Source organism: Mastigoproctus giganteus, chromosome 5 (genome assembly GCF_048544385.1).
Source record: "Mastigoproctus giganteus isolate SK-2022 chromosome 5, ASM4854438v1, whole genome shotgun sequence".
Lineage (NCBI taxonomy): Eukaryota > Metazoa > Arthropoda > Arachnida > Uropygi > Thelyphonidae > Mastigoproctus > Mastigoproctus giganteus.
The window spans coordinates 47725941-47751293 of record NC_143579.1 but is presented as its reverse complement, the minus strand read 5'-3'; the positions used below and the strand labels follow the sequence as shown (position 1 = coordinate 47751293).

The 25353-nt window shown below is 37.8% G+C and overlaps 1 protein-coding gene across 5 annotated transcripts in view; it reads left to right on the top strand.

The window, feature by feature from the left end:
* Positions 1-25353, top strand: part of LOC150085373 (uncharacterized) — a 444699-nt gene that overhangs the window by 34214 nt on the left and 385132 nt on the right. For 4 of the 5 annotated variants that reach the window (XM_090373179.1, XM_090373178.1, XM_090373180.1 and 1 more), the window contains exon 2: positions 19858-19937. In XM_090373179.1, coding sequence (XP_090229305.1) covers positions 19858-19937 — 80 coding nt within the window. Of the gene's footprint in view, positions 1-19857; positions 19938-25353 lie in introns of those variants that run through there. The other variant, XM_090373181.1, reaches the window with a different exon arrangement.

Genomic DNA, 25353 nt, shown 5'->3' with positions numbered 1-25353 from the left:
AGTCTATCACTGCTAATCAGATTATGAACATGATTGAATTATTAGTTTTTAAAGTTGAAGAGTGAACTAAATGATCATATTAGACAGACAAGTAGCCCTCTTTAAACTTTGCAAACCACAAAAATGTCTTTGAAGAACACATAGCATCTTCCCAAAAGTGGTTTTAACATTTTTTGGGTTTCTGTTCCTTAATTTGAAACCAAATTTCATGCAGATTTGCTTCTCGGTAAAATCGCTCATTTAAAAGTGCTTTAAAAGACAAAACACCTATTCAACTCACACTAATTCAGACTGACTGCAGACAAATGGGGGATATATGTGTTACTGTGTTTAGATTAGTCACAACACTTGTTGTGAGACAAGTTTCAACTGACTACAACATTGCAGTTTCAAGATGAAATCAGTCCATGAACTTTTTTGATCCCACCTCAGATATAGCAGTTTACCTACAAAATTAGCACGAGTGCAATAGAAATAAGTCTTCATCATGAGTTAAACACTCTAGTACACAATAAAACCGTGGCATATCTTGGTACCAATGTAAAAATGTAAAGACAAGAGGTGGAAATATAGTTACATATTCAGTTTAATGTACAACATTAACAAAAGCTTGTTCATAATACTGGGGAAAAAAAATTAGAAAAAGTATATTGATATGTCAGATGAAATATTAGCATTAGTAGAGGCATATGATGCAAGAAAGCGAGCTTGTGCAGCATCAGCCAAGAAAAAAAAAAACAAAAAAACACTTCCATTTCACCCTTCCGTTCGTTTGAAATACCTGTCCAGCTGAGCCTTAAATTTATTTTGGCTATCAACTTCCACAACAAGGGATGGAAGTCTGTTCCACCAACCAACTACCCGCTGGCTAAAGGCAAATTTCCACACATATCCTATATCTGTCTTTCCTCAATCTGAATTTATGCTCTCTCAGGTGATTATTCTGAGCAAGAGGAAGAATCCCATCAACATTGAGCATGCTCAAACCATTCAAGACTTTATACACCTCTGTCAGATCACCTTGCCAGTGCCTAGTCTCCAGACACTGTAATTTGCAAAACTTAAGCCTTTCTTCATAAGAGCAACCCTTTGTTCCATTCACTAATTTTGTTGCCCTTCTCTGTACTCGTTCCAGCAGCTCTACATCCTTCTTGAAATGAGGCCTCCAGACCTGTATACAGTACTCAAGGTGTGGCCTGACCATTGCCTTATACAATGGAATAATCACCTCCTTATCCCTGCTAGAAAAATTCCTGTATATCATTGACAAGACACCATGAGCTACACTTGCAGCCCATCTGCACTGCTCAGAGAACTTCATATCTGCCTGCACAATTACCCCAATATTTCATGGTTAAAGGAAGCATCGTCAACTGAAGTAACTGTAACAGATAAGCATAAGCTTTTATAACAAAAGTTATTATTATTAGCCATATGATACAAGAAAGCCCGAGGCTTATGCTGCGCCAGCAAAAAAAAAAAAAAAATTCCGAGTTACCCTGAGAGAGAGAGAGACAGACAGACAAAAGTAGAAAGGAATCACCAAGAAAGAGAAGAATGATGATATCCAGCTCAAGGCCCTTGGTTTTCCAAGCCCGATACTCACCAGATGTGAGCTCCTATGGTTAAGTTGTAAAGCATTAATATTTATTGGGGAAATTCAGCAATAATAAGTTTAATGAAATGTTGTTTGAATTTGTATATGAAAAAAGGTATATGCTAAGAAAAAAAAATAAAGCAATTTATTTTTTAGAACCAATTTGAAAGCCTTACTAGAACATTGAGTCAGTACGAGATGACTGCATAGTTGTAGTTATGATAAAAAGACAAGTCTCCATAGACTTGTTAAGCTCTAAACATTATATAAAATTAAAGTGAAATGCTCATATTTAAAGTTACCTTATTTCCTCATCTATAAGATGCACCTTTTTTCGAAAAATTTGGGGTCTAAAAACTGGGTGCATCTTATACAGTGGTTGTAGATTTTTTTTACTTGCATTTCCCACTTTTTCGCACTTGTTGTCTTTGCGCTCATTGTTTCGCACTTGTTACCGGTATATTAGATTACATTTTGCCACGTTCTGCCCAGAAATGGCTCAGAAAAGATTTTCATACAGTGCTGAATTCAAGTTAAAAGTGATCCAGTTTGCAAAAGTGAATGGAAATTGTACTGCTGAATGTACGTTTGGTCCTCCTCCAACTGAGAAAACAATCTGAGACTGGCTACGGGAAGAAGAAACCCTACTGAAAACACCACGGCAGAAGAAGGCCATTAGAAGCAAATCAGCAAAATGGCCTGATTTAGAGAGGGAATTGAAGATATGGATTGAGGAGCAAAGGGCAATTGGAATTCCTGTGTCCACAAAGATGGTTCAGCATGAGGCAAGAAGAATTGCTGATGAAAAAGAAGTTACTGATTTCAAAGGAGGACACAATTGGTGCTTCAGGTTCATGAAATGGAATGGACTAAGCATGCATACATGCACCAGACTTGCCCAAAAGATGCCTGAAAGCTATGAGCAGAAGGTCCTTGAATTTCATCGTTTTGTCATTCAATGTCGGAAGACACATCAGTTTGAGTTGGGACAGATTGCAAATATGGACAAAGTCCCCCTTCAATATAATGTCCCAAGTAACAGAACTGTTGATAAGAAGGGGGTGAAAACTAATTGTGAAGACAAGTGGACATGAAAAGAGCCATTATACAGTTGTTCTACCTTGTTGTGCCGTCGGAACCAAGCTGCCTCCTATGCTGATTTTGAAATGCAAAACAATGCCAAAAGAAGACATTCCTCAAGGAGTGATTGTCCATGTTCATGACAAGGGTTGGATGGATCAGGATGGGATGAAGATCTGGTTTGAGAAAGTTTGGAGCAGAAGACCAGGTGGGCTCTTACGCAAACCTGCCCTATTGGTGCTTGATCAGTTCAGGGCACACATAACAAAAATACAAAGAAGATTGCTGCAGAGCAAAAAACAAAACTTGCCGTCATACCTGGAGGCTTGACATCCCAGCTCCAACCACTTGATGTCAGCATTAACAAACCCTTCAAAGCTGCCATGAGAGACAAATGGAACCAATGGATGAAGTCTTCTGGGGACAATTTGACACCAGCAGGAAGAGTGAAGAAACCAACAATAGGAGAAGTTTATACCTGGGTGAAAAGATCCTGGGATAATATCAAGATTGAGATCGTTGTCAAGTCATTTAAGAAGTGTGGCATTTCAAATGCCATAGATGAAATTGAGGACGAGGCAATATATGAAGACAGTGATTCGTCATCAGACGCAGATGGGGACAAGCTAATGGATGGAAGTTTTGACAGTGATGAGTTGTATGAATTTTATGATGAATAAAACTTGAGTTCAATAACTTTATGTAATACATTTTTTTTTTTTTTTTTCAAATTTTGGGCCTCAAAATTAAGGTGCGTCTTATACATGGGGAAATACAGTAAATTAAAAATGCTCACATGCATTAGAATGAACTGGCTGAAAAGACCCCCCTTTTTTTTCTTTGATTTTTTTTTTTTTTTTTTTTTAAGTCACTAAACAAACAAATTTTTGCTTTGTCAGACAAAGCAAGTCTTTCATGTAGAAAAAAATTATAAAATCTTGATGAAGGTTGTTAATAAAATTTTTTGAATATCATAATAATACAATTTATGGGAAAAAAATGAAATATGCAGTTCAGGATTTCTGATTGAGGTTTACAGAGTTTTAATACTTAGTATTAGTATTAATAGTCGCAAATGATGCAAAAAAAGCAAGTTTATACAGCATCAGCCAAAAAAAAAATTCTGGCTGGTGAATAATTTGTCAAGTGCCTGCTGTTGTTATCAGTTTTTGCACATCTGCTGGATAGTTGATATTGCCTTTTTAATTCTGATTCATGTATCTGTATTTATAATTTATTGGATCATCAAACCAGACTGCATTTTATAATTAGAATAAAATCGTGAGACGGCTAGAGAATATGAAGATCAGACAATTTGAAGTACATCTCATTGGTTAGATGCATGTTTGAAATCTCTGTTTTAGAATAACAAAAAAATAATATTATCCAAACAGGAGGACATATCAATAAGAAGTATTAACAATAAACTAAAGTATTAATAATAAACAATAAAAATAAATGTATGTAAACTAATATTTACTGTACTTAAAGACTAAATGCACAAGGCATAATTCCATTAACTATATAATATCAGTGTAGATACACCATATTGTGTCCATTGATTACCACTCTCTATCATAAAATGAAACTACATATGTAGTGTTTAATTATATTGGCATTAGCATTAGTAGAAGCATATGATGCAAGAAAGCAAGCTTATGCAGCATCAGCCAAAAAAAAAAAAAAAAAAAACCTCTCCCATTTCACCCCTCCGTTCGTTCCAAATACCTGTCCAGCTCAGCCTTAAATTTATTTAGGATTTCAACTTCCACAACAAAGGATGAAAGTCTGTTCCAACAAACTACCCCTGGCTAAAGGCAAACTTCCGCACATCTATCCTACGTCTGTCTTTCCTCAATTTGAATTTATGCCCTATCAGGTGATTATTCTGAGCAAGAGGAAGAATCCCATCAGCATTGAGCATGCTCAAACCATTCAAGGCTTTATACACCTCAATCAGATCACCTCACAGGTGGCAAGTCTCCAGACACTGTAATCTGCAAAACTTAAGCCTTTCTTCGTAAGAGCAACCCTTCGTTTCATTCACTAATCTTGTTGCCCTTCTCTGTACTCATTCCAACAGCTCTACATCCTTCTTAAAATGAGGCCTCCAGACCTGTATACAGTACTCAAGGTGTGGCCTGACCATTGCCTTATACAAGGGGATAATCACCTCCTTATCCCTGCTAGAAAAATTTCTGTATATCATTGACAAGACACCGTGAGCTACTCTAGCAGACTGTCTGCACTGCTCAGAAAACTTCATATCTACCTGCACAATTAGCCCCAGGTCCTTTTCGTTCTCTACCACTGTCAGTGTAGTACCACAGGGTTGATACGTCACTCTAGAGTTACTTCCCATATGTACTACTTTACATTTGTCAATGTTAAACTTCATTTGCCACCTCTCAGCCCATCTGCTCAACTTTTCTAGATCCTGTTGCAGCAGCAGCACCAGCATACTGTCATTAGTGTCCTTAACAACCCTGTCAACCTTACGTATTGTCTGAAAACCCGGACATTAAGCTTGATATACCATCATCAGTATCATTTATAAATACAGAAAACAACAATGGACCCAACACTGAACCCTGAGGGACTCCACGTAACATTAGTCCACGATGAGCAGTGTCCATTGATTACCACTCTGTCTTCTCCCACTCAACCATCCCTTTATCCATAGCAGCAATTTGCCTCCAATGCCACACTGCTCCAAATTGTTTAGCAGTCTTCCATGTGCAACAGTATTAAAAGCCTTTCTAAGATCCAAATATATAATATCAAAGTTATTCCCTGCATCCAGTTCCTTTGTGACCACATCATAGTATCCAATCAATTTGGTCAGGCAAGACTTTCCCTTAACAAAACCATGCTGTGTCCGAGCTATAACTGAAGTCTTGTCTAGATGATCCTGCAGTGCCTCTTTAACCAGTGCCTCCATTAATTTTCCTGGAACAGAAGTTAAACTAAAAGGTCTATAATTACTTGTGTCGCCTTTTGATCCTCCTTTGTGAATTGGGGTAACATTTGCACACCTCCAGTCCATGGGTACCTCCCCTGAGTCCAAAGAAGCTCTCATAATTATGGTTAAGGGTTTGCTTACTTCCTTTGCTGCCTCCTTTAATATAACTGGATAGATCCCATCCACCCCGGGTGCCTTTTTTATGTTTATTTTCAACAATTTCTCCTCCACTTTCCTCTCAGTTATTACAAAATCATCTAGCTCACTCACCTCTGGCATTCCCCTCCCCGAATAACTCCTCATGTGTGAATGTAGATGCAAAATACTCATTTAGTTTGTTAGCCACCTGAGCAGGATCATGAACAGTTGAACCATCAATATCCAGTGGACCAGTCTGATTCATCCCTTTCCTTCTAGAGTTTACATAGGTAAAGAACTCTTTGTTGTTTTTCTTTGCATCCTTTGCCAAAGATATCTCATGATCTGCCTTTGCTTGCCTAATCTCTTTTGTGACTTGGTTACAGACCAGCTTATATATATAAAAGGCTTCCATGTCACCAATTAATTTTTATGTATCCCATTCATTTTTCTTCTCTGCCATATGCCTCATTAGTTCAGACACCCATTTAGGCCTAAACCTTGAACAATATTTCTTAGTTGGTATGTAAAGCCTAGTAGCTTCCAAGATAAATTCTTTGAATGCTTCCCATTTTGAATTTGCTGTTGGTAACGTCATCAGTTGGTCCCACTGTATAGAATTTAAATACTGTCTCAAACCACCATAGTCACCTTTACGAAAGCAAAAACCGTTCCCTTTACCCCTGATGGTAGTTACCTCTTTAAGTGAATCCCACTTCAGCACACACTGTGATCACTGCCACCTAGTGGTTCCTTTTTCTGCAGATTCTTAATGCATGAAGAATCACTACAGATAATCAGATCAAGAGTAGTACTCCCTCTAGTTGCCTCCTGAACATGTTGATGTAGAAAACAATCATCCAATAAATCCACAAAAGCTTTGCTAGTGTGTGAGTGAGCAACCCACAAATTCAAGTCAATATCTTAAAAATTAAAATCCCCCATTATAAGACTCTTTGATATACTGGCCTACTCTATTTCCCTGTACAGTTTCTTATTATACTCATCAGAGTCATTAGGCCTATAGCACACTCCTACTCTCAATTTTGATCTCCCAATGCTTATGTCACACCAAACTGATTCGACACTGCACTGTCCAGCAATGTTGACTGGCTTCACTTTCTTGTATTTTATGTTTCTTAACCAAAAGTATAACCCCTCCTCCCTTCCTATCCTGTCTATCCTTTCTGTACACATTGTACTCCCTAAATTCCAGTTCTGCATTCCTTATATCTGTGTGACACCATGTCTCTGATATCCCAACAATATCTGCCTTTGATGTTTTGAGCAGTACCTCAAATTCATCAAATTTATTTAACGAGCTGCTAGCATTGGTGTATACGCAAGTATACGTGCACCTGTTCCTATTCTTAGCTACCCTAACACAACCCATGTGTTTACTTGTACCGCAGTGACTGCCAGCAGTCTCTGAAATACCCTGCATCTTGTCTTGCAGGCTGCTGCTCATTCCAATAGAAGCAGTGCAAGAATAACTTTCACCTCTGCCAGTGGCTACTGTTAATCTATTAGTGCTTGTATCCCCCCAAGCTAGTAGTTTTCTGTCCCATCTAATACTGCCTCAATAGCATCAGCAAATATTCTTGCACCCTTTCTATTTAAGTGTATCCCATCCCTGTAGATTTTTATATAACTAATATTTACATATATTGGTCTCCTGATTAGTAGAATTAGCCTATGCAGTAAGTAGGTAATACAGCTGAGCCCTATATAATGATCCCCCAAGGTGTGTAAGAAAAACTGTTGTTATTTCATTCATTTATAAAATCAGCAACGAAACAAGTAAAAGTTTGAACATTTAATTACATTTAATTGTATTACTACAGTACTATACAAGAAAATTATGATTGTAAATTTTACATTGATTGTAGAGTGCAGTAAAGTTACAGTTAAATTATAAATTTCACTACATATCAAGATCTAACAAGAAAATTGTTTCATATTTTAAAATCTGTCAAAACACGCTGTTTCAATGGTAGAGCATGTTTTAAAAGAGAATTATGAAGGGGCGCAATAGCAGTTATTTCACTTTCGCAGTTAAGCTGCGCTTGAAAAAATCAACGTACAAGTTTTAATCCTTGATGAACATCTTTTACTGAAACTTTTTGTTCAACCTCGCCTTCATTTGTGCATATCCCGAAACATTCAATGTCCGCATTCACTTCTGCGTAATCTTTGAAGCTTAGGTTTCCCTGTAAGTTTAGGCACACATGCTCAATTATTTCTTCCCTATTATCGGACTGTTCTTCGCAATTAATAGAGGAAGAAGCATGCAAAACTTCACATATTGCATCGTTCGAGATGATAAATCCAGCATGTTTGAAGCAGTTGCCGATCACTTTTTTATCAACTTTATCCCATGCTGAAACACATAAATACATTGCCTGAAGGATGTTGATTTTGCATTGAATTTTGCTTTCATGATATAGCACAATTTTGTTTAATAGCATTCTTCCGTAGTTTTTCTAAAAACTGGATTACACATTGATCAATTGGCTGAAGAACTGACGTCGTATTTGGTAGTAAGTACTCGACAGTGATTGCACATAGGTCATTTACCTGACAATGAGGGGTGCAGTTATCCACAAACAGCAAAATTTTTCTGTTCTTCTCACTCATCCTGCGATCTAAGTCTGATCCATTCTTCGTAGATTTGTGATGTCATCCATGCCTTTTGGTTTGCTTGATACATAGTTAGTTTTTTGCACGCATCATCATTAGCCATCCCAAAGTACCTTTCAAGATCCATATACTTTGCCTTTCATGCTTGACTCCTACCTGGTGGGCACCTCCGTAGTCAGGTGGGAAGGAGCAGCAGTGCGTAGCACACGCTTCTTGATTAGACCAGGGTTCGAGCCCGTCACCACCAAATACGGAGGATGTGGAAAGGGCAGGGAATGACCACCACATATTCCCGGAGCAATATGGCCTTAGTTGCTAATGCTCCTAAAAACCAAATAACGACCTACCGGGTGTAGCAGATTTCTCTAAACTTTCAATCTTTTTCTGATCTTTCAGAATAGCGAAAAAATACTCTTAAGAATGCTGAACTGTTCTGGTGATGTCAGTCTTAGAATGCACATCGTTATCTATAGCTTGCAAAATCCTAATTTTATCTGTGATTGGCACAACTATCCACTTTCTTGAAGCCATACCGATAAACACACACTAACTAATGAAAACTTCTAGCTGGTGTTTGTGTTCATTTTATTACCGTGTACCACATAGGATGTTATAACTGACCAACCACATAGGACGTTATAACGTGTTGGGATGTTGAAAAGAGGGTTGCTGTAAAGAGCAACCCTCTTTTCAACATCCCAACACGTTATAACGTCCTATGTGCATATTATGCGGATTGCATATAACAGCCGAAATGCAACGATGCACCTCTATAAGTGTATCCAAGCTAGTTTTTCACTGCTGCTACCTGCTCGTATTTGCTTGGTAGCACTAGCAAAAAATGAATTTAATAACTGTTAATTAAAAGTAAAAGAGGACTTGATTATATTTTGAAAATGATTACTCATTGGCCTTCGAAAATCACTAAATTTTTAATGTTGTATGAAGGATATATTTGAGCAGAGTTTTTTTTGTAAAAAAAATAGGTACCGGTACTCATTCTTTGCTATCAGGAAAAATTGAAAATTAAAAGGATATGAAAAGTACTATAAAAATTTTTTTTTTCCTGATATTGTTACTTTCATCATCATCATCAGCCATTTTCAATCCACTGCAGGATGACGGCCTCTCCAGCAACTTTCCAGTTCCTTATGTTTTGAGCACTGGCCATCCATTTACTACCCAAAAACTCATGGAATTTCAGGTATCCATCTCCGCCTTTTGTCTTCCAGGTTTTCTTCTAGCTCCTCTTGGGTACCATTCTTTTATTTTCTTAGTCCATCTGTCATCATGTCTTCGAGCTATGTGTCCTGCCCATTTTAGTTCTTTAGTTTTGATAAGAATGTCCTTTACTTGAGTTTGCTGCCTAATCCATGTGTTTCTCTTCTTATCTAACAGTCTGATTCCCAATATAATTTGTTCCATTCTTCGCTGCGTAGTTCTCAGCTTCTCTTCCATTCTTTTGGTGAGTGCCCAAGTTTCACTTCCATAAGTCATGGTGGGGAGTATACATTGATTCATTATTTTACGTTTCAGACAAACTGGGATATTGCTCTTCAGTATGTGACTATATTTCCTGAATGCTATCCATCCAAAATTTATTCTTCTCTTGACTTCCAGCCATTTATCATTATGACAGCTAATAACTTGTCCCAGATAAGTATATGACTCCACCTTTTCAATTACTCCTTCAATCATTATTTTCCTTTCCGTGGCATACTTGTTCATCAATTCCGTGGCATACTTGTTCCTACTTTTGTTTTAGCCATATTCATCTTTAGTCCAAAATCCTTACTAACTGTGCATAACTGATTAAGATTTTCCTCTAATTCTTTGGGATCGTGGCTTATAACCACAATGTCATCTGCAAATCGTAAATGGTTTAGGTACTCTCAGCTCACATTGACTCCTTTCTGCGACCAGTCTAATCTTCTGAAAGCTTCCTCAAGGGCAGCAGTAAACAGCTTCGGAAATATTGTGTCTCCTTGTCGAACTCCTTTCTCGATTTTAAATTTGCTACTGTCTTTGTCTAGTCTAATAAAGGAGGTAGCTCTCTCATATATTTTCTTCAAAATCATAATATATGGAGTATCTATGCCTTGTCTTTCCAGTGCCCGAAACATTGCCTTATGCTGTATGGAGTCAAATGCCTTTTCATAATCCACAAATGCCAGGCATAATGGTGTTTTATATTCATTTGCTTTCTCCATTAGCTGTGATATTACGTGAAGGTGATCCATAGTTGAGAATCCTGTCCTAAAGCCAGCTTGTTCTTTCGGTTGATTCTCATCAAGTATTCTTTCTAATCTGTTAGTAATGACCCTTGTAAACAACTTGTAGATGTGGGATAACAAGCTAATTGGTCTTTAGTTCTCTTAATTTGTGCAGCAACATTAATTGCCTGAATTGCCCGAAGGCCAGAAATGCAAATAGTGCGTACAGAGTTAATTCTCTCCTAATCCGTTCGCTATGGGAAAATTTTCTTCTCTCAATGGACAGTATTTTAAATGTAACTTCCAAGGGGAATTCAAAATAATTCACTATAATTTCATAACAGAGGTCCGACTGAGTAATTTAGAATTATAAAAATGGTTATACAGTTTTATATAGAAAATATCTTAACAATAGACAGTGAAAAATGCAAATTTAGTTAAATAATTTTAAGCTTATTTGAATAGTAGTTAAACGTGAAAAAAATTTATGGAATATTACAAATTTCGAAGTGCACTGCATCCAAATGTCACAATTCACTGTTAATAAAGATGCCGGTACGCTGTTAAAGATCCAGATACGTGTTAAAGATCCAGATACATCACCTTTTGTGCTCGAATCCTACCTGGTGCAGCAGATTTCTCTAAACTTTCAATCTTTTTCTGATCTTTCAGAATAGTGAAGAGAGTACTCTTAGGAATGCCGAACTGTTTGGTGATATCAGTCTTAGAATGTACATCATTATCTATAGCTTGCAAAATCCTAATTTTATCTGCAATTATCACAACTGTCTGCTTTCTTGGAGCCATACCGATAAACACACACTAACTAATGAAAACTTCTAGCCGATGTTCATGTTCATTTTATTACCGCATACCACATAGGACGTGTTGGGATGTTAAAAAGAGGGTTGCTGTAAAGGGCTTATCACTATGCTGATTGCATATAAAAGCTGAAACAGAACAATGTGCACCTCAATAAGTGTCTCCAAGCTAGTTTTTCACAGCTGCTACCTGCTCGTATTTGCTTGGTAGCAGTAGCAAAAAACGAATTTAATGATTGTTAATTAAAAGTAAAAGAGGACTTTATTATATTTTGAAAATGATTTCTGTTTGGCCTTTGAAAATCACTAACTTTTTAATGTTGTATAAAGGATATATGTGAGAGTAATTCTAAATATTGTGAAAGTGATGCACAAAAATCTTTTAGTGTATATTCTTAATATTTATTTTAATGAAATTGTGTTGAATTACCAAAGCAAATTCTTCAAATTAAACAACTGTAATGTAATTATTTGTGTAAATTTTGGAGTTTCTTTGAGCTCCCTTTAAGGCAAGTCAGCAACAAAGTCATGACAACTTTTAGTCTTGAAAAGGGGATACCAAAGAAGCTCTAAAACAGACAAATAATTATGCTTGGATTATTTAGTTGAATGAATTTGCTTGGGTGATTTTGTACAAATTCATTAAACTGAATGTTAATACATAACATTTACATGGGTATACAATTTTTGGAATTAGACATTATTATTATTATATTATTTCTCCCTGATTGGGGTTCCACCTCGTGACGGGTATTGCTGTCAAGTACAGAGGGTGGTTATGTCTGGTGTTACTGTTGGTTGAGGAACTCTGACTATCCTACAGGTGTTCACGATTGCGTCTTTCTGGAGTTCCTTGTAGGTGTTCGCTGGGAGACCTATTGCTGCTAGGCTGTTATGTAGGGTCTTTGGCACCATACCTGTGGTTGACGTGATGATCGGGATGGTCATTACTTGTTGCATATGCAACATCTCTTTGATTTCCTGTCTTAGGTTCGTGTACCTGATTTTTTCCCCATGGGTTTGCTGGTTGCCAGTGTTGGGTACCGCTATGTCAATCAGATAGGTAGCCTTTGCCTTCTTGTTCATAAGGGTTATGTCTGGTCTGTTGTGTGGGATTGTCCTATCTGTTATTATGGCACTGTCCCAGTACAGCTTATGGGTTGGGGTCTCTTGTACTGCCTGGGGTTCATACTTGTAGTACGGTACACTTTCTTTGTTCAACTGGTATTTACTTGCTAGCTTCTGATGTATTATCCTGGCTACCTGGTCGTGTCTATGAATGTACTCAGTCTGGGTGATAACCTTGCATCCCTTGGTGATGTGTTGGATCGTTTCTGAGGCCAGGTGGTATCGTCGACATGTGCCATCGAACACTCCAGGCTCCTTGGTGATGTATTTTCTATAGTTCCTGGTGTTGATTACCTGGTCTTGGATGGCAAGCAAGAATCCTTCAGTCTCGGGGAAGAGCATCCCGCTCATAAGCCATGCATTGAAAGCAATTTTATCTATTAATCTTGATGGAGATCATTGTAGTGTCTGCCGTGGAGTGTCTTCTCTGCCCATCTTTCTAGCTTCGTTTGTACCTCCTGGTTGGGAGGGACTCCTCGCTTAGGTTGAGTGGGGTATACTGCTTTCTATCTTCTTATGGCCTGATTTTTTTCCCCGTGGGTTTGCTGGTTGCCAGTGTTGGGTACCGCTATGTCAATCAGATAGGTAGCCTTTTCCTTCTTGTCCACAAGGGTTATGTCTGGTCTGTTGTTTCTGGAAGTAATCCTTCAGATTAACTATTGCTGTCATCTGTTGCTCAATGAGGTCTAACAGGCTCCTTCTTCCCGGGTAATTGTCAGTCTCTCAATGGCAAGGGTGGTGTTGGCGGCTCTTGGTCATCATTGTCCTTGTCTTTCTCATGATATCCTCCAACTCAGTGTTAGTCCAATCTATGACCCCGAAAGAGTATGCTGGCACTGGGACTGCATACGTGTTTATGGCTTTAACTGTGTTCCCTCCATTCAGCTTTGCTTTCAGCAGGCTTCTGAGCCTTTGATGGTATTTTTCGGTCAAGCAGGCCTTAATTTCCTTGTGCTGTAACTGCTGAGCTTACATCATCCTCAAGTATTTGTAGGCCTCTCCCTCTGCCATGGCTTCGATCTCTTTACCAGTCTGCAGCTGGTAGTAGTAGTAGTGGCACATGATGCAAGAAAGCAAGTGTAGGAGCTTATGCAGCATCAGCCAAAAAAAAAAAAACAACACCATTCCCTCCAAATGCCTGTCCAGTTCCTCCTTAAATTTATTTAACCTATCAACTTCCACAACGACAGATGGAAGTTTGTTCCAGCAATTAACCGCCCGCTGGCTAAAGGCAAATTTCCGCACATCTATTCTACATCTGTCCTTTCTTAATTTGAACTTATGTCCCCGTAGGTTGGTAATCTGAACAAGTGGAAGGATCCCATCAGAATTCAGCGTGCTCAACCCATTCAAGGCCTTATAGACCTCAATCAGATCACCGCGCAGGTGCCTAGTCTCCAGCCACTGCAATTTGCAGAACTTAAGCCTCTCTTGGTAAGAGAATCCCTTCATTCCCCTCACCAATCGTGTTGCTCTTCTCTGTACACGCTCAAGCAAATCTACATCCTTCCTAAAATGAGGCCTCCAGACCTGTACACAGTACTCAAGGCGTGGCCTGACCATTGCCTTATACAGAGGGACAATCACCTCCTTTTCCCTGCTAGCAAAATTCCTATATATCATTGACAAAACCCCATGACCAGCCCTAGCAGCCTGTCTGCACTGCTCAGAAAACTTCATATCTGACTGCACAATTACTCCCAGGTCTTTTTCATTTTCTACCACCTTAAGTGTAGTACCACACAGTTGGTACGTTTCTCTGGGGTTACTTCTACCCATATGCAGTACTTTGCATTTGTCAAGGTTGAACTTCAGTTGCACTTCTTAGCCCATCTGCCCAAATTATCTAGATCCTGTTGCAGTAGCACACTGCCATTACTGTCATTAACAACCCTGCCAACCATTGTGTCATCTGCAAACTTCGTCATTAAGCCTGATATGCCTTCATCAATATCATTGATAAATACACAAAACAACAGTGGACCCAACACCGAACCCTGTGGGACTCCACTAATAACATTAGTCCACGAAGAGCAGCACCCATTGATTACCACCCTCTGTCTTCTCCCGCTTAACCATCCTTTTATCCATTGTAGCAACTTACCCTTAATACCATTCTTCTCCAATTTGTACAGTAGTCTTCCATGCGCAACAGTGTCAAAAGCTTTCCTGAAATCCAAGTATATGATATCAAAATAATTTTTTGCATCCAGTTCCTTTGTGATCACATCATAATAACCAATCAAATTTGTCAGACAAGACTTTCCCTTAACAAACCCATGCTGTGTTTGAATTATTGCTGCAGTCTTGTCTAGATGATCCTGCAATGCATCTTTAACCAGCGACTCCATTATTTTACCCGGAACAGAAGTTAAACTAACTGGTCTGTAATTACTCGTGTCACCCTTCGATCCACCTTTGTGAATTGGGGACACATTTTCACATCTCCAGTCCGTGGGAACCTCCCCTGAGTCCAAGGATGCTCTCATAATTATGGCGAAGGGTTTGCTTAGTTGCTTTGCCGCCTCCTTTAAAATAACTGGATAGATCCCATCCACCCCAGGTGCCTTTCTTATGTTTAACTTATGGTAGTTTTGGTTGACTAATTTTCCCTGGTGCAATCTGTGGTTGTTGCATTTGTCTAGACCAAATTCCATCCTAATATCATTGCTGAATTCTTCGGTGATCTGGAGTAGTTGCTGGAGGTGCTTCTCGGTTCCCACATAGAGCTTGATGTCATCCATGTACATCAGGTGGGTGAGGATGTACATGTTCTTCCTTCCTTCTTTGAGGTTATATCCATACTTGCTACTGTTGAGCATGGTGGATAGAGGATTAAGTGCTAGACAGAACCACAATGGGCTCAGGGCATCTCCCTGAAAGATTTCTCTCCTGATGGGGATTGGCCTGGTTGTGATGTTTTTGACCTTAATGGTGGTACTCCATTTCTCCTAGGAAGTTTGTCACTATTGGATTGACTTTGCAGATGTTCAGCACCTCTATTAGCCAGCTATGAGGCACAGAGTCAAAGGCTTGCGGTAATCGATGTAGGCTGTGTAGTTGTTATGGCACTTCTTGTAGGCTTGCTCCATAACCGCAGCATCTATGGATAATTGCTCCTTTCATCCTTTGCTCAGCCTCTTGCATCCTTTCTGCTGTTTGGCCATTATGTTCTGGCTCTCCAAGTGGTCTGATATCTTCCTAGTTATGCAGTTGGTCAGGATCTTGTACATTGTTGGGAGGCAGGTGATTGGCCTATATTTCATCGGGTTTCTTGTATCTTCATCTTTAGGCTTCAGATATGTGATTCCTTCAGTGAGAAACTTCAGGATTGTCTTTGGGTGCCTTATCATTTGGGTGAACTGCTCTGCCAGGTGTTTGTGTGTGCAATTGAGCTTCTTGTATCAGTAGTTGTGGACGTTATCTATTCCTGGAGTTTGCCAATTGTGAGAGTTCTTGATCATCTGTTTTACTTCTTCCCGAATCTCCCACTCTCATTTCTTGTACGTCCTTGGTTTTCTTGCATTCTAGTTCTATCCAGGTGGCTCGGCTGTTATGTCTTACTTCCCCGCTCCATATGTTTCCCCAGAACTCCTCAATCGTCTTCTTCTCAAGTGGTCCATTTCCTTCTTTCCCATCTTCTCAGAGATTCCTGTAGAAGCCTCCTTGGTCCTCATCGAAGATTTGGTTGTTTATTTTCCTCTGGGAGCTCTCTTTGTATCGGCGTAGTCTCATGCTGAGTTCAAGGAGGTTCTGCTTCAATGTTTCCAAGTACTCTCCTATTCTCTGATTTTTTTTTTTTTTTATCTCATGTTTGCTGTGGATGCTGTCTCTCTTGAGGATGCTCTTCACTTTTCCAATTAATGTCTTACTCCTATTGCCTCATTGGCACTGGGTCAATTGGCTTATCTTGACTCTTAATTCTTCTATCTTCTGCTGAAGTCTTCTTTCCCAAGCTGGTGGTTCCTTCTGTTTTCAGTTTTTCTGTTGCTGGTCTCTTGCTTCTCTTCCATTAATCCTCGTGGCTGCTACCGCAGCACAATACATTGCTGTGTGGATGGCCTCCAGTGTTGCACCATTGCTCTCGAGGTAATGCGGTATTATGTGCCGATTCAGGTGGTTTGTGACTCTCCACAAGGTTCTATTCGGCCTCTGCTTCAGTATTACGTGAGTCTTTGTGGGGTCCATTCCTTTGAATTTTGTTAGGGCCTTCCACTCGTCCTCTATTCTGGATATCACGACCTCGTCTCTTTCCACTTTAGCTGCTGTGGGTTGTATTTCTTCTTGCTCTTCCTCTTCTGGTTCAGTGGTGGTATGTTCTTTCTCCTCTGGTTCCATATTCTTTATCCTTTGTTGTTGATCGCTCACGTCCATCTTGATTTTTTCCAAGATTGCAGAAGCTATCAGGTTCTTTGTGACGCTGGTACATCTCTGGTCCACCATTCATTGTTCGGTGACCTGAATATCCAAGAATCATTCTAGCCCCTTGGTATGTAGTCTCGCCCTGTAAGTTGTCATATCAGTCTCCAGCTTCATTATTTTGTAGTATGCTTGCATAATGTACATATTCATTTTGATGCTCCACTTCATGCGTTGGTGTTTTCTCCCTTCCTGTTTGGTCACTAGCGCAGGAAGCACTTGGTGGGGCTGGATGGTCTTGCCCTTCTCTTGTGGTAGCCATACGGGGGGGGGGACAGCACCATTTGCTCCACTGTCTTCCTCGGGAGACCGTCTCTGATTTTTCGAACCAACCCCTCTGCCTGAACGCGAGTGACTTTATCCTGCACCACACACAATGCACTATGATTAATACAATGGATTCCGTTTATTTGGACCACCGGTTAATCGGGGCAGCCGTTTATTTGGGACACATCTTAAAGAACAGAACCTAATCGAGAAAATAGCCAGGGTTTACTTCGCTTAATTGGGACAACCTGCCGTTTAATCGGGGCAGGAGACCGCAGCACTCGAGATTACCCTACGATTGTAGTAGTAGTAGTAGTGGCACATGATGCAAGAAAGCAAGTGTAGGAGCTTATGCAGCATCAGCCAAAAAAAAAAAAAAAAAAATCACACCATTCCCTCCAAATGCCTGTCCAGTTCCTCCTTAAATTTATTTAACCTATCAACTTCCACAACGACAGATGGAAGTTTGTTCCAGCAATTAACCACCCGCTGGCTAAAGGGGCAAATTTCCGCACATCTATTCTACATCTGTCCTTTCTTAATTTGAACTTATGTCCCCGTAAGTTCGTAATCTGAACAAGTGGAAGGATCCCATCAGAATTCAGCGTGCTCAACCCATTCAAGGCCTTATAGACCTCAACCGATGATTCGGTTGTGACCTCCAGAAATCCAACCGAACCACATGGTTCGGTTGGATTTCTGGAGGTCACAACCATAAAACAATGAAAATAATTAGCAGTCCCCTGTTTATTGGGCCTTTCTGTTAGTGCTTGAATTTATATAAAAAAATTAATTTTCAGAATCTGCTCTTCATTCCTATTTTTTAAGCTTCGTTACTCCGTTCTCACTTGCGCGTATCGTGTTAATTGCAATTTGTGTGTGCCGTGTTCTTTGTTATTGATTGCTTATCTTTTTTACTGTTTTAAATTTTAACCCCCACCCACAAATGTCAGTGAACAGAAATGTCAACTAGTTAGTATATACGTATTAATTAAGCTATGCAAGTAGGCGTAAATTTATTTTTATTTTGCTAACCTGTGGAAAATATTCTTCCAGTTTTCACATATCATTTAATTTTTTAATTGGTAATGTAATAAAGTGTAAATTTGTGCTTAATACAGTATATCTTTACTTTTATAGCCTGTGGATAATATTCCTCCTATTTTCACTAATTAAAATCACTGTTTAATAGAATTAAACTTTAATTCACAAACGTGATCACAATGACCAGCGCTTACTACATATCTTATAGTAAACGGGACTTTGCTATGGTGAATCAATCGTAAAGTGATTTGATCATACAGAAAATCAGTTGTAAAGCTGTATTTTTAACTATTTACGTGAAACTTCGCATAATTTTGGGCTGCCGCTTAATCGGGCCATAATGCACTAGGCCCGATGTGTCCCAAATAATCGGAATCGACTGTATTTCTCTGCGACATCATCCATCTATGGTGGACCTGTTTAGCTTCTGCTTATGTCCAGTGGTAGTTCTTGGGTGTGATGCCAGATGCAGCCACAATCTGCCTTATCCTCCACTCCGACCTTGGGGTGGATAGGTCCCTTGGAGCAACTTTCACGATGTTTATTTATTTATTATTATTATAATTTATTACTATCATTATAGCGGTCTCCCAGCGTGATGGAGCTGCGTTTGCTTCTGCCAGTGCAGTGCTCGAACCCAGGTCCATCAGGCTGGTAGTCCAGTGTCGTAAACACTGGGCCATCGCGCGCTTATTATTATTATTGCTCATATTTAATAGTGATGGAAGTGAAAACTGATATATTATCGAAGTAATTGAAACAAAAAAAAGTTGAGGTGGTATAGACACACCAGAAGAATGGGGAAGGATAGACTTCCAAATAATTATTCTTTATTGTTATTATTATTAAATAGCGATTTAAGGCTTCTATTTTTATTTTATTATTTATTTATTTTTTTGGTAGAAAATTCAAATCTGCACATTGATCTCTTATAAGGAATTCCTTTCCATATTTACAATCAAACAAATTAAAAAAAAAAAAAAAAAAACGCTTTTTATTACAAAAAATTAGTACTTAAAAAGACCAGTCAGAGCTTATATTGAACATGTCTTCAAGATGACATAGATTATGTAGTGTTACAAAGAATTAAATCCTCTTCATTAGGAATTTTCCATTATGCAATGGGTTTTACTTGACCTGAAAAAGAACTTCTACTCTTCTAGTCTTTTGCTACAGTTCTCTGTTTTCTGTGTCTTTCTCTCGTCTTTTTCATGCCTTTTCGGACTGACTGCATTCATCCACACTTCCTTTGGTCTTCCTCTCTTTCTTCTTCCTGGTGCTACCCAATGCAATCACTTTTGGAAGTCTATCCTTCTCCATTCTTCTGGTGTGTCCATACCACCTCAAGTTTTTTTTGTTTCAATTACTTGGATTATATCAGTTTTCACTTCCATCATTCGTCGAAACTGTTCATTTCTTTGTTCTGGTCAAATCTGTTCAAAGAATTAAATACAGTGACAATTATTTGTATATTTTGAAATATTTAGTTATGTTCATATATTTTCAGTTTATTTTAAAATTTTAAATTGATTTTTATTTCAATCAAAGCATGCTATGGGATTGTACAAGTACCAACAGGACCGTGGTTTTGCAGAAAATGTGAATCTCAAGAGAGATCTGCTAGAGTGGTAAGTGTTTTTGTATTTTTCCCCTCTGAATTATAATGATAGCTATTAAAAGCTATCATTATAATTTGTAAAAATTAATCACCCTGAAAATGCTTAAATCAGATGAGCTTATTTTTATATTTAAAAAGTGTAAATACAAGCCTAAGAGTTACGAATTAAGATATTCTCTACCCTCCAAATGAAAGCACAGAGAATTTCTTCATATATTAGACAAGCAAAAGCAAAGTGGATTATATTCTGGCTGATATCCACATTCTTGGTGGGTGAGGATGATAGACATTGAATTTAAAACTTTTAATATTGAAATTGCCCTTTGTCAATGAATTTCTCTGAATAGATTTGCTGAGAAAAGTAATCTTCACTCTTAATTACACTACCTGTTTTATACTCCAGTGAGCCCATTGGGCCATTAATATGCATATAGCTTACATATGTATTTTTTTTTTTTTGGCTGATGCTACATAAGCTTGCTTTCTTGCATCACATGCCTCTACTACTACTAACTGGGAAAAAAATTTGAATAAAAAAATCTCTATTCAAGGCTGCATTATAATTTTCTAAAACTGTAGTTTTGTGATAAACAAAAGTGATCACTTATATTATAAATTAAAAAAAAGTTTTATTCTTACAATATATAAAGCTATACTGGATAGAGAAAAAAAATTTAACAAAAAAATCTGTTTACAGCCACATTATAATTTTCTAAAAAGTGAAGTTCTGTGATAAATAAGTGTTCACTTAGGCTAACATAAAAAAAAAAAAAAAATATATATATATATATATATATATATATATTTTAGGATTAAGATATTTTATTTTTATAGTGCATGTAATATTAGCCAGAATTTGGCAGTATTTGCTGCATCTCCAACTTATAAGCTTTTTCAACATTAGGAAATGTGCTTATAACTTGTATCTTGCTAAAGAATTACTGGACCAGGGTATTCTGCATGCATTAGCAATCATAAATATATAATCTAAATATTTCATGCACTGAATAGTGGCAAGGAAATGAATGCACTAACTAAAATCCTAAATAGCCTTGAACAGGCTATTTAGGATTTTAGTTAGTGCATGGATAGTATCAGTAGACTTTTAAAGTGCTTGGAAGAAATTGTCTATAATGGTATTCAAACATAGAATCCAATTTTGAAGGTTTTTCATGTTTCACCTGAAACGTGAAACCTTCAATTGGAGAAATCTGTCAACTCTTACCACCATCTTGAAACCAACCTTGAAATGTGATAAGCAATTGACAATATGGGTCTGCCAGCTTTCATCCACTGGTGTTGATATTGTTGCTTAATTACTCCACTCTAGATGAGTCTGGTGGAAAATATTTGAGAGACTCAAGTAGTTGCTCTCTCAGCATTTCTAAAGCCTTTGATTGTTTTGTTTTAAAGGTCTTCTAAAAAAGCTTTAATCTTGTGGTGTATGTTCTGATTTTTGCAGTTGGGTAGCTATGACCACTTATTAAATGATAATGGCTCTGTCTTCTAACTTCCAATTAATGCTGGAGTTCTCCAAGGTTCTGTTCTTTCACCCATTCATGCTTATTTCCTTCTGTGTATTAATGACTTTGACTGACTGGAAATGCCGTCCATAGCTTTGCTGATGAGTACAGTATATTCCACATTCCACTTTGAGAAATACTGCTCTGCACAAACAGATACAACTTCTTGAATATCCACCACAATTCTCTATTAAGAAGAAGAAAACCTGGTTACGTTCACTTTTCTGAAACTCACTCTTATCCTGTTTCTTGTAAAAGAGGCTGCTGTTCCCATACTCATGTTCAACAATCTTAATTTTCAGACAAGATCACATACAGTAGACTCTCGATTTTCCGGGATAGATGGTAAAATAAAAATCCTGGATAATCGATTTCCCGGTTAATCCAAAAATACAGTAAGTCTCCGACATACGTTCCAGGACTTCTTACGTTAGTCGGGTTTTCGTAACTAGGGGATGACTAATAAAATATTGCTCCTATATCCGTGATATGCCAAAATTACAAAAACCACATAATATCCTCAGAAGAATGAAGAAAAATAGTTATATATTTTTAATTAGTTCAATTACAAACTTTATCTGGGGATAGCGGTGAAGTAACTGGAGTGGCACATAAGAAAAGAAAACATTAAAGGAAGAAATTGTACAATAAAAACTGTACATAGTTTGTATTGTACATAGTTGACTTCATTGGTGGCGATCCTTTCACTGCTTCTCGTATTCTGTCTTTATCCTTTATTATTGTGTTCACTGTTGACACTGACAAATCTAAATTCCAAGCGATACTTGTTCATGTTTGACCATTTTCAAACATTCTTATTTTAATTTTCTGATCCGAATCGATTGCTTTCCTTTTTTTTTTGATAGATTTACTAGTACCGCTGTCACTTATGCTCTTAGTTGGCACCATGATATTGGTCAAAATGAAATTTATGTAAAGAATTTCACAGGGTTAAGGCAAAAACTCACTATTATCACCCCATGAGGGCTCACATTTTACTAAAACACCTTTCTGGAGGTCACTGCCATAAAACTAAAAACAATTTGCACATTCCCTGTTATTGGGCTTTTCTGTTACTGCAATTCATTATAAAAGAGTAGTAAACTCGATCGTATTACATTTGCGATAATACAGATGGCTGGAATTCTGTGGGATTTTACGTTATTATCGTAAAATTGTGTTCCCTTCACTGAAATCTTCTGCCATATATAAAAAAAAAACCTAAATAAATTTTAAAAATCTTTTCTTTGTTCCTATTTTTAAGCTTGTGACTCCAAATCCTGCATACCGTGATCATCTTTATTAATTGCTTATTATTATTATTCTGTTTTAAATTTTACAATCCTAAAAAAGAAAAAAAAATTAACGTAAGTTCGAAGTTTCGTAAGTCGGGGACTTACTACAGTACAGTATATCCAAAAATGTAGTAGTAGTAGTGGCATGTGATGCAAGAAAGCAAGTGTATGAGCTTATGCAGCATCAGCCAAAAAAAAAAAAAAAATCACACCATAGCCTCCAAATGCCTGTCCAGTTCCTCCTTAAATTTATTCAACCTATCAACTTCCACAACGACAGATGGAAGTTTGTTCCAGCAATTAACTACCCGCTGGCTAAAGGCAAATTTCCGCACATCTATTCTACATCTGTCCTTTCTTAATTTGAATTTATGCCCCCTTAGGTTCGTAATCTGAACAAGTGGAAGGATCCCTTCAGAATTCAGCATGCTCAACCCATTCAAGGCCTTATACACCTCAATCAGATCACCGCACAGGTGCCTAGTCTCCAGCCACTGCAATTTGCAGAACTTAAGCCTCTCCATTCCCCTCACCAATCTTGTTGCCCTTCTCTGTACACGCTCAAGTAAATCAACATCCTTCCTAAAATGAGGCCTCCAGACCTGTACGCAGTACTCAAGGCGTGGCCTGACCATTGCCTTATACAGAGGGACAATCACCTCCTTCTCCCTGCTAGCAAAATTCCTATATAGCATTGACAAAACCCCATGACCTGCCCTGGCAGCCTGTCTGCATTGCTCAGAAAACTTCATATCTGACTGCACAATTACTCCCAGGTCTTTTTCATTTTCTACCACCTTAAGTGTAGTACTACACAGTTGGTACGTTTCTCTAGGGTTACTTCTACCCATATGCAGTACTTTGCATTTGCCAAGGTTAAACTTCAGTTGCCACTTCTTAGCCCATCTGCCCAAATTATCTAGATCCTGTTGCAGTAGCACACTGCCATTACTGTCATTAACAACCCTGCCAACCTTTGTATCATCTGCAAACTTTGACATTAAGCCTGATATACCTTCATCAATATCATTGATAAATATACAAAACAACAGTGGACCCAACACCGAACCCTGTGGGACTCCACTAATAACATTAGCACCCTCTGTCTTCTCCCACTTAATCATCCTTTTATCCATTTTAGCAACTTACCCTTAATACCATTCTGCTCCAATTTGTACAATAGTCTTCCATGCGCAACAGTGTCAAAAGCTTTCCTGAAATCCAAATATATGATATCAAAATTATTTTTTGCATTCAGTTCCTTTGTAACCACATCATGTTCAGCAACCTACGTAAAAAATATGGCGTTAGATAAAAAATTTACCACGCACGACTTGCGTGTCCAATGCGATGCTACCCTTTATATTTTTCGGTGTCTATTTTAAATCTAATAGCCTCCCTTTATTTTTTATGATGTCGCTTTTCGTTTGGCCACCAACATTATAATGGTTCATTAGAGCTTTAACAGATGCACCATTTTCAAACTTTTGAATAATTTCAAGTTTTTGTTTAATTGAAAGCGCAACTCATTTGCGTCTACCCATCATTTTTGCAATTTCTAAACAAAAAAATATTTTTTCGTTATCCCTGACATAAATAATGAAATAAAATATTTTCTCTTTGTGGTATGACGAAACAGAACAATCGAAGCGATGCACTAAAACAAACGAAACATTTTTTCTTTTCTTTTTTTTTTTTGAGCGTGGGGGTTGCAAGATAATAATATCCCAGTGACGACTTTATAACACCATGCTTATCGCTTATTTACAACTAGCAAAACATCTGTTTATACTACCTATTCTGGTTGGGTTTTTTTTATTTTTTTATTTGGCTTTCCTGTTATTCCGATTCCCGGTTAAACTGATCCCGGTAAATCAAGTCTGCTGTATATAAATTTTCACTTTTGCTGTTTCTTTTCTTCTAAACAGCTAAATCTGTAAAAATCACAAATCTGACCTACCATAAAATATTGTTTCCATATATAGGAGGGTGTCCCCAAAAATTCTTTCACACTCTGAGAACTTCTCTCTAGGAAAGAACAGTCAGGTTAATTAATGACCCATCTCTTCCAAATTATATAGATATCATTCAGTTTCTGCCAATTGTCTTTTCTGTAAATATTAGAAATTCTTCTGAATTAGCATCTGCAACTCCACATTTACTTCCAAAACAATTTGTGCCTCGATTAGTCAACGTCTGTTCACAATGAATTCCAAACTCACTGAATTAACATTTCCTCCTCATTTATCCTTCTACTTTTGTTCTCTCGAATAACTTTCCTTTGCATGTATATCATCAGAATTACAATCTATAGCAATTCAAGTTCAATGTCAATAAGTATGTTGTCTTTTTAACCCATTTTAACCTTTGGTATTTGAGAGAGAGAATCTCAATTGTTAGCAAGTGATGACTACATGGTTCATAGTACAACCAATAGTGAAATACTTGATATGGTTTAGTTTTGGAATTTAATATTAAAAATAAAAGAAAGAAAGAAAGACAGACAGCAATGAAGATGCAGAGTAAAACATATCTAGCAATTAGCAAAGGAACAGGATTTTTGTTTCAATGTAGGAGTTGAAATAATTAGATAATTCTCCTCTTTGTG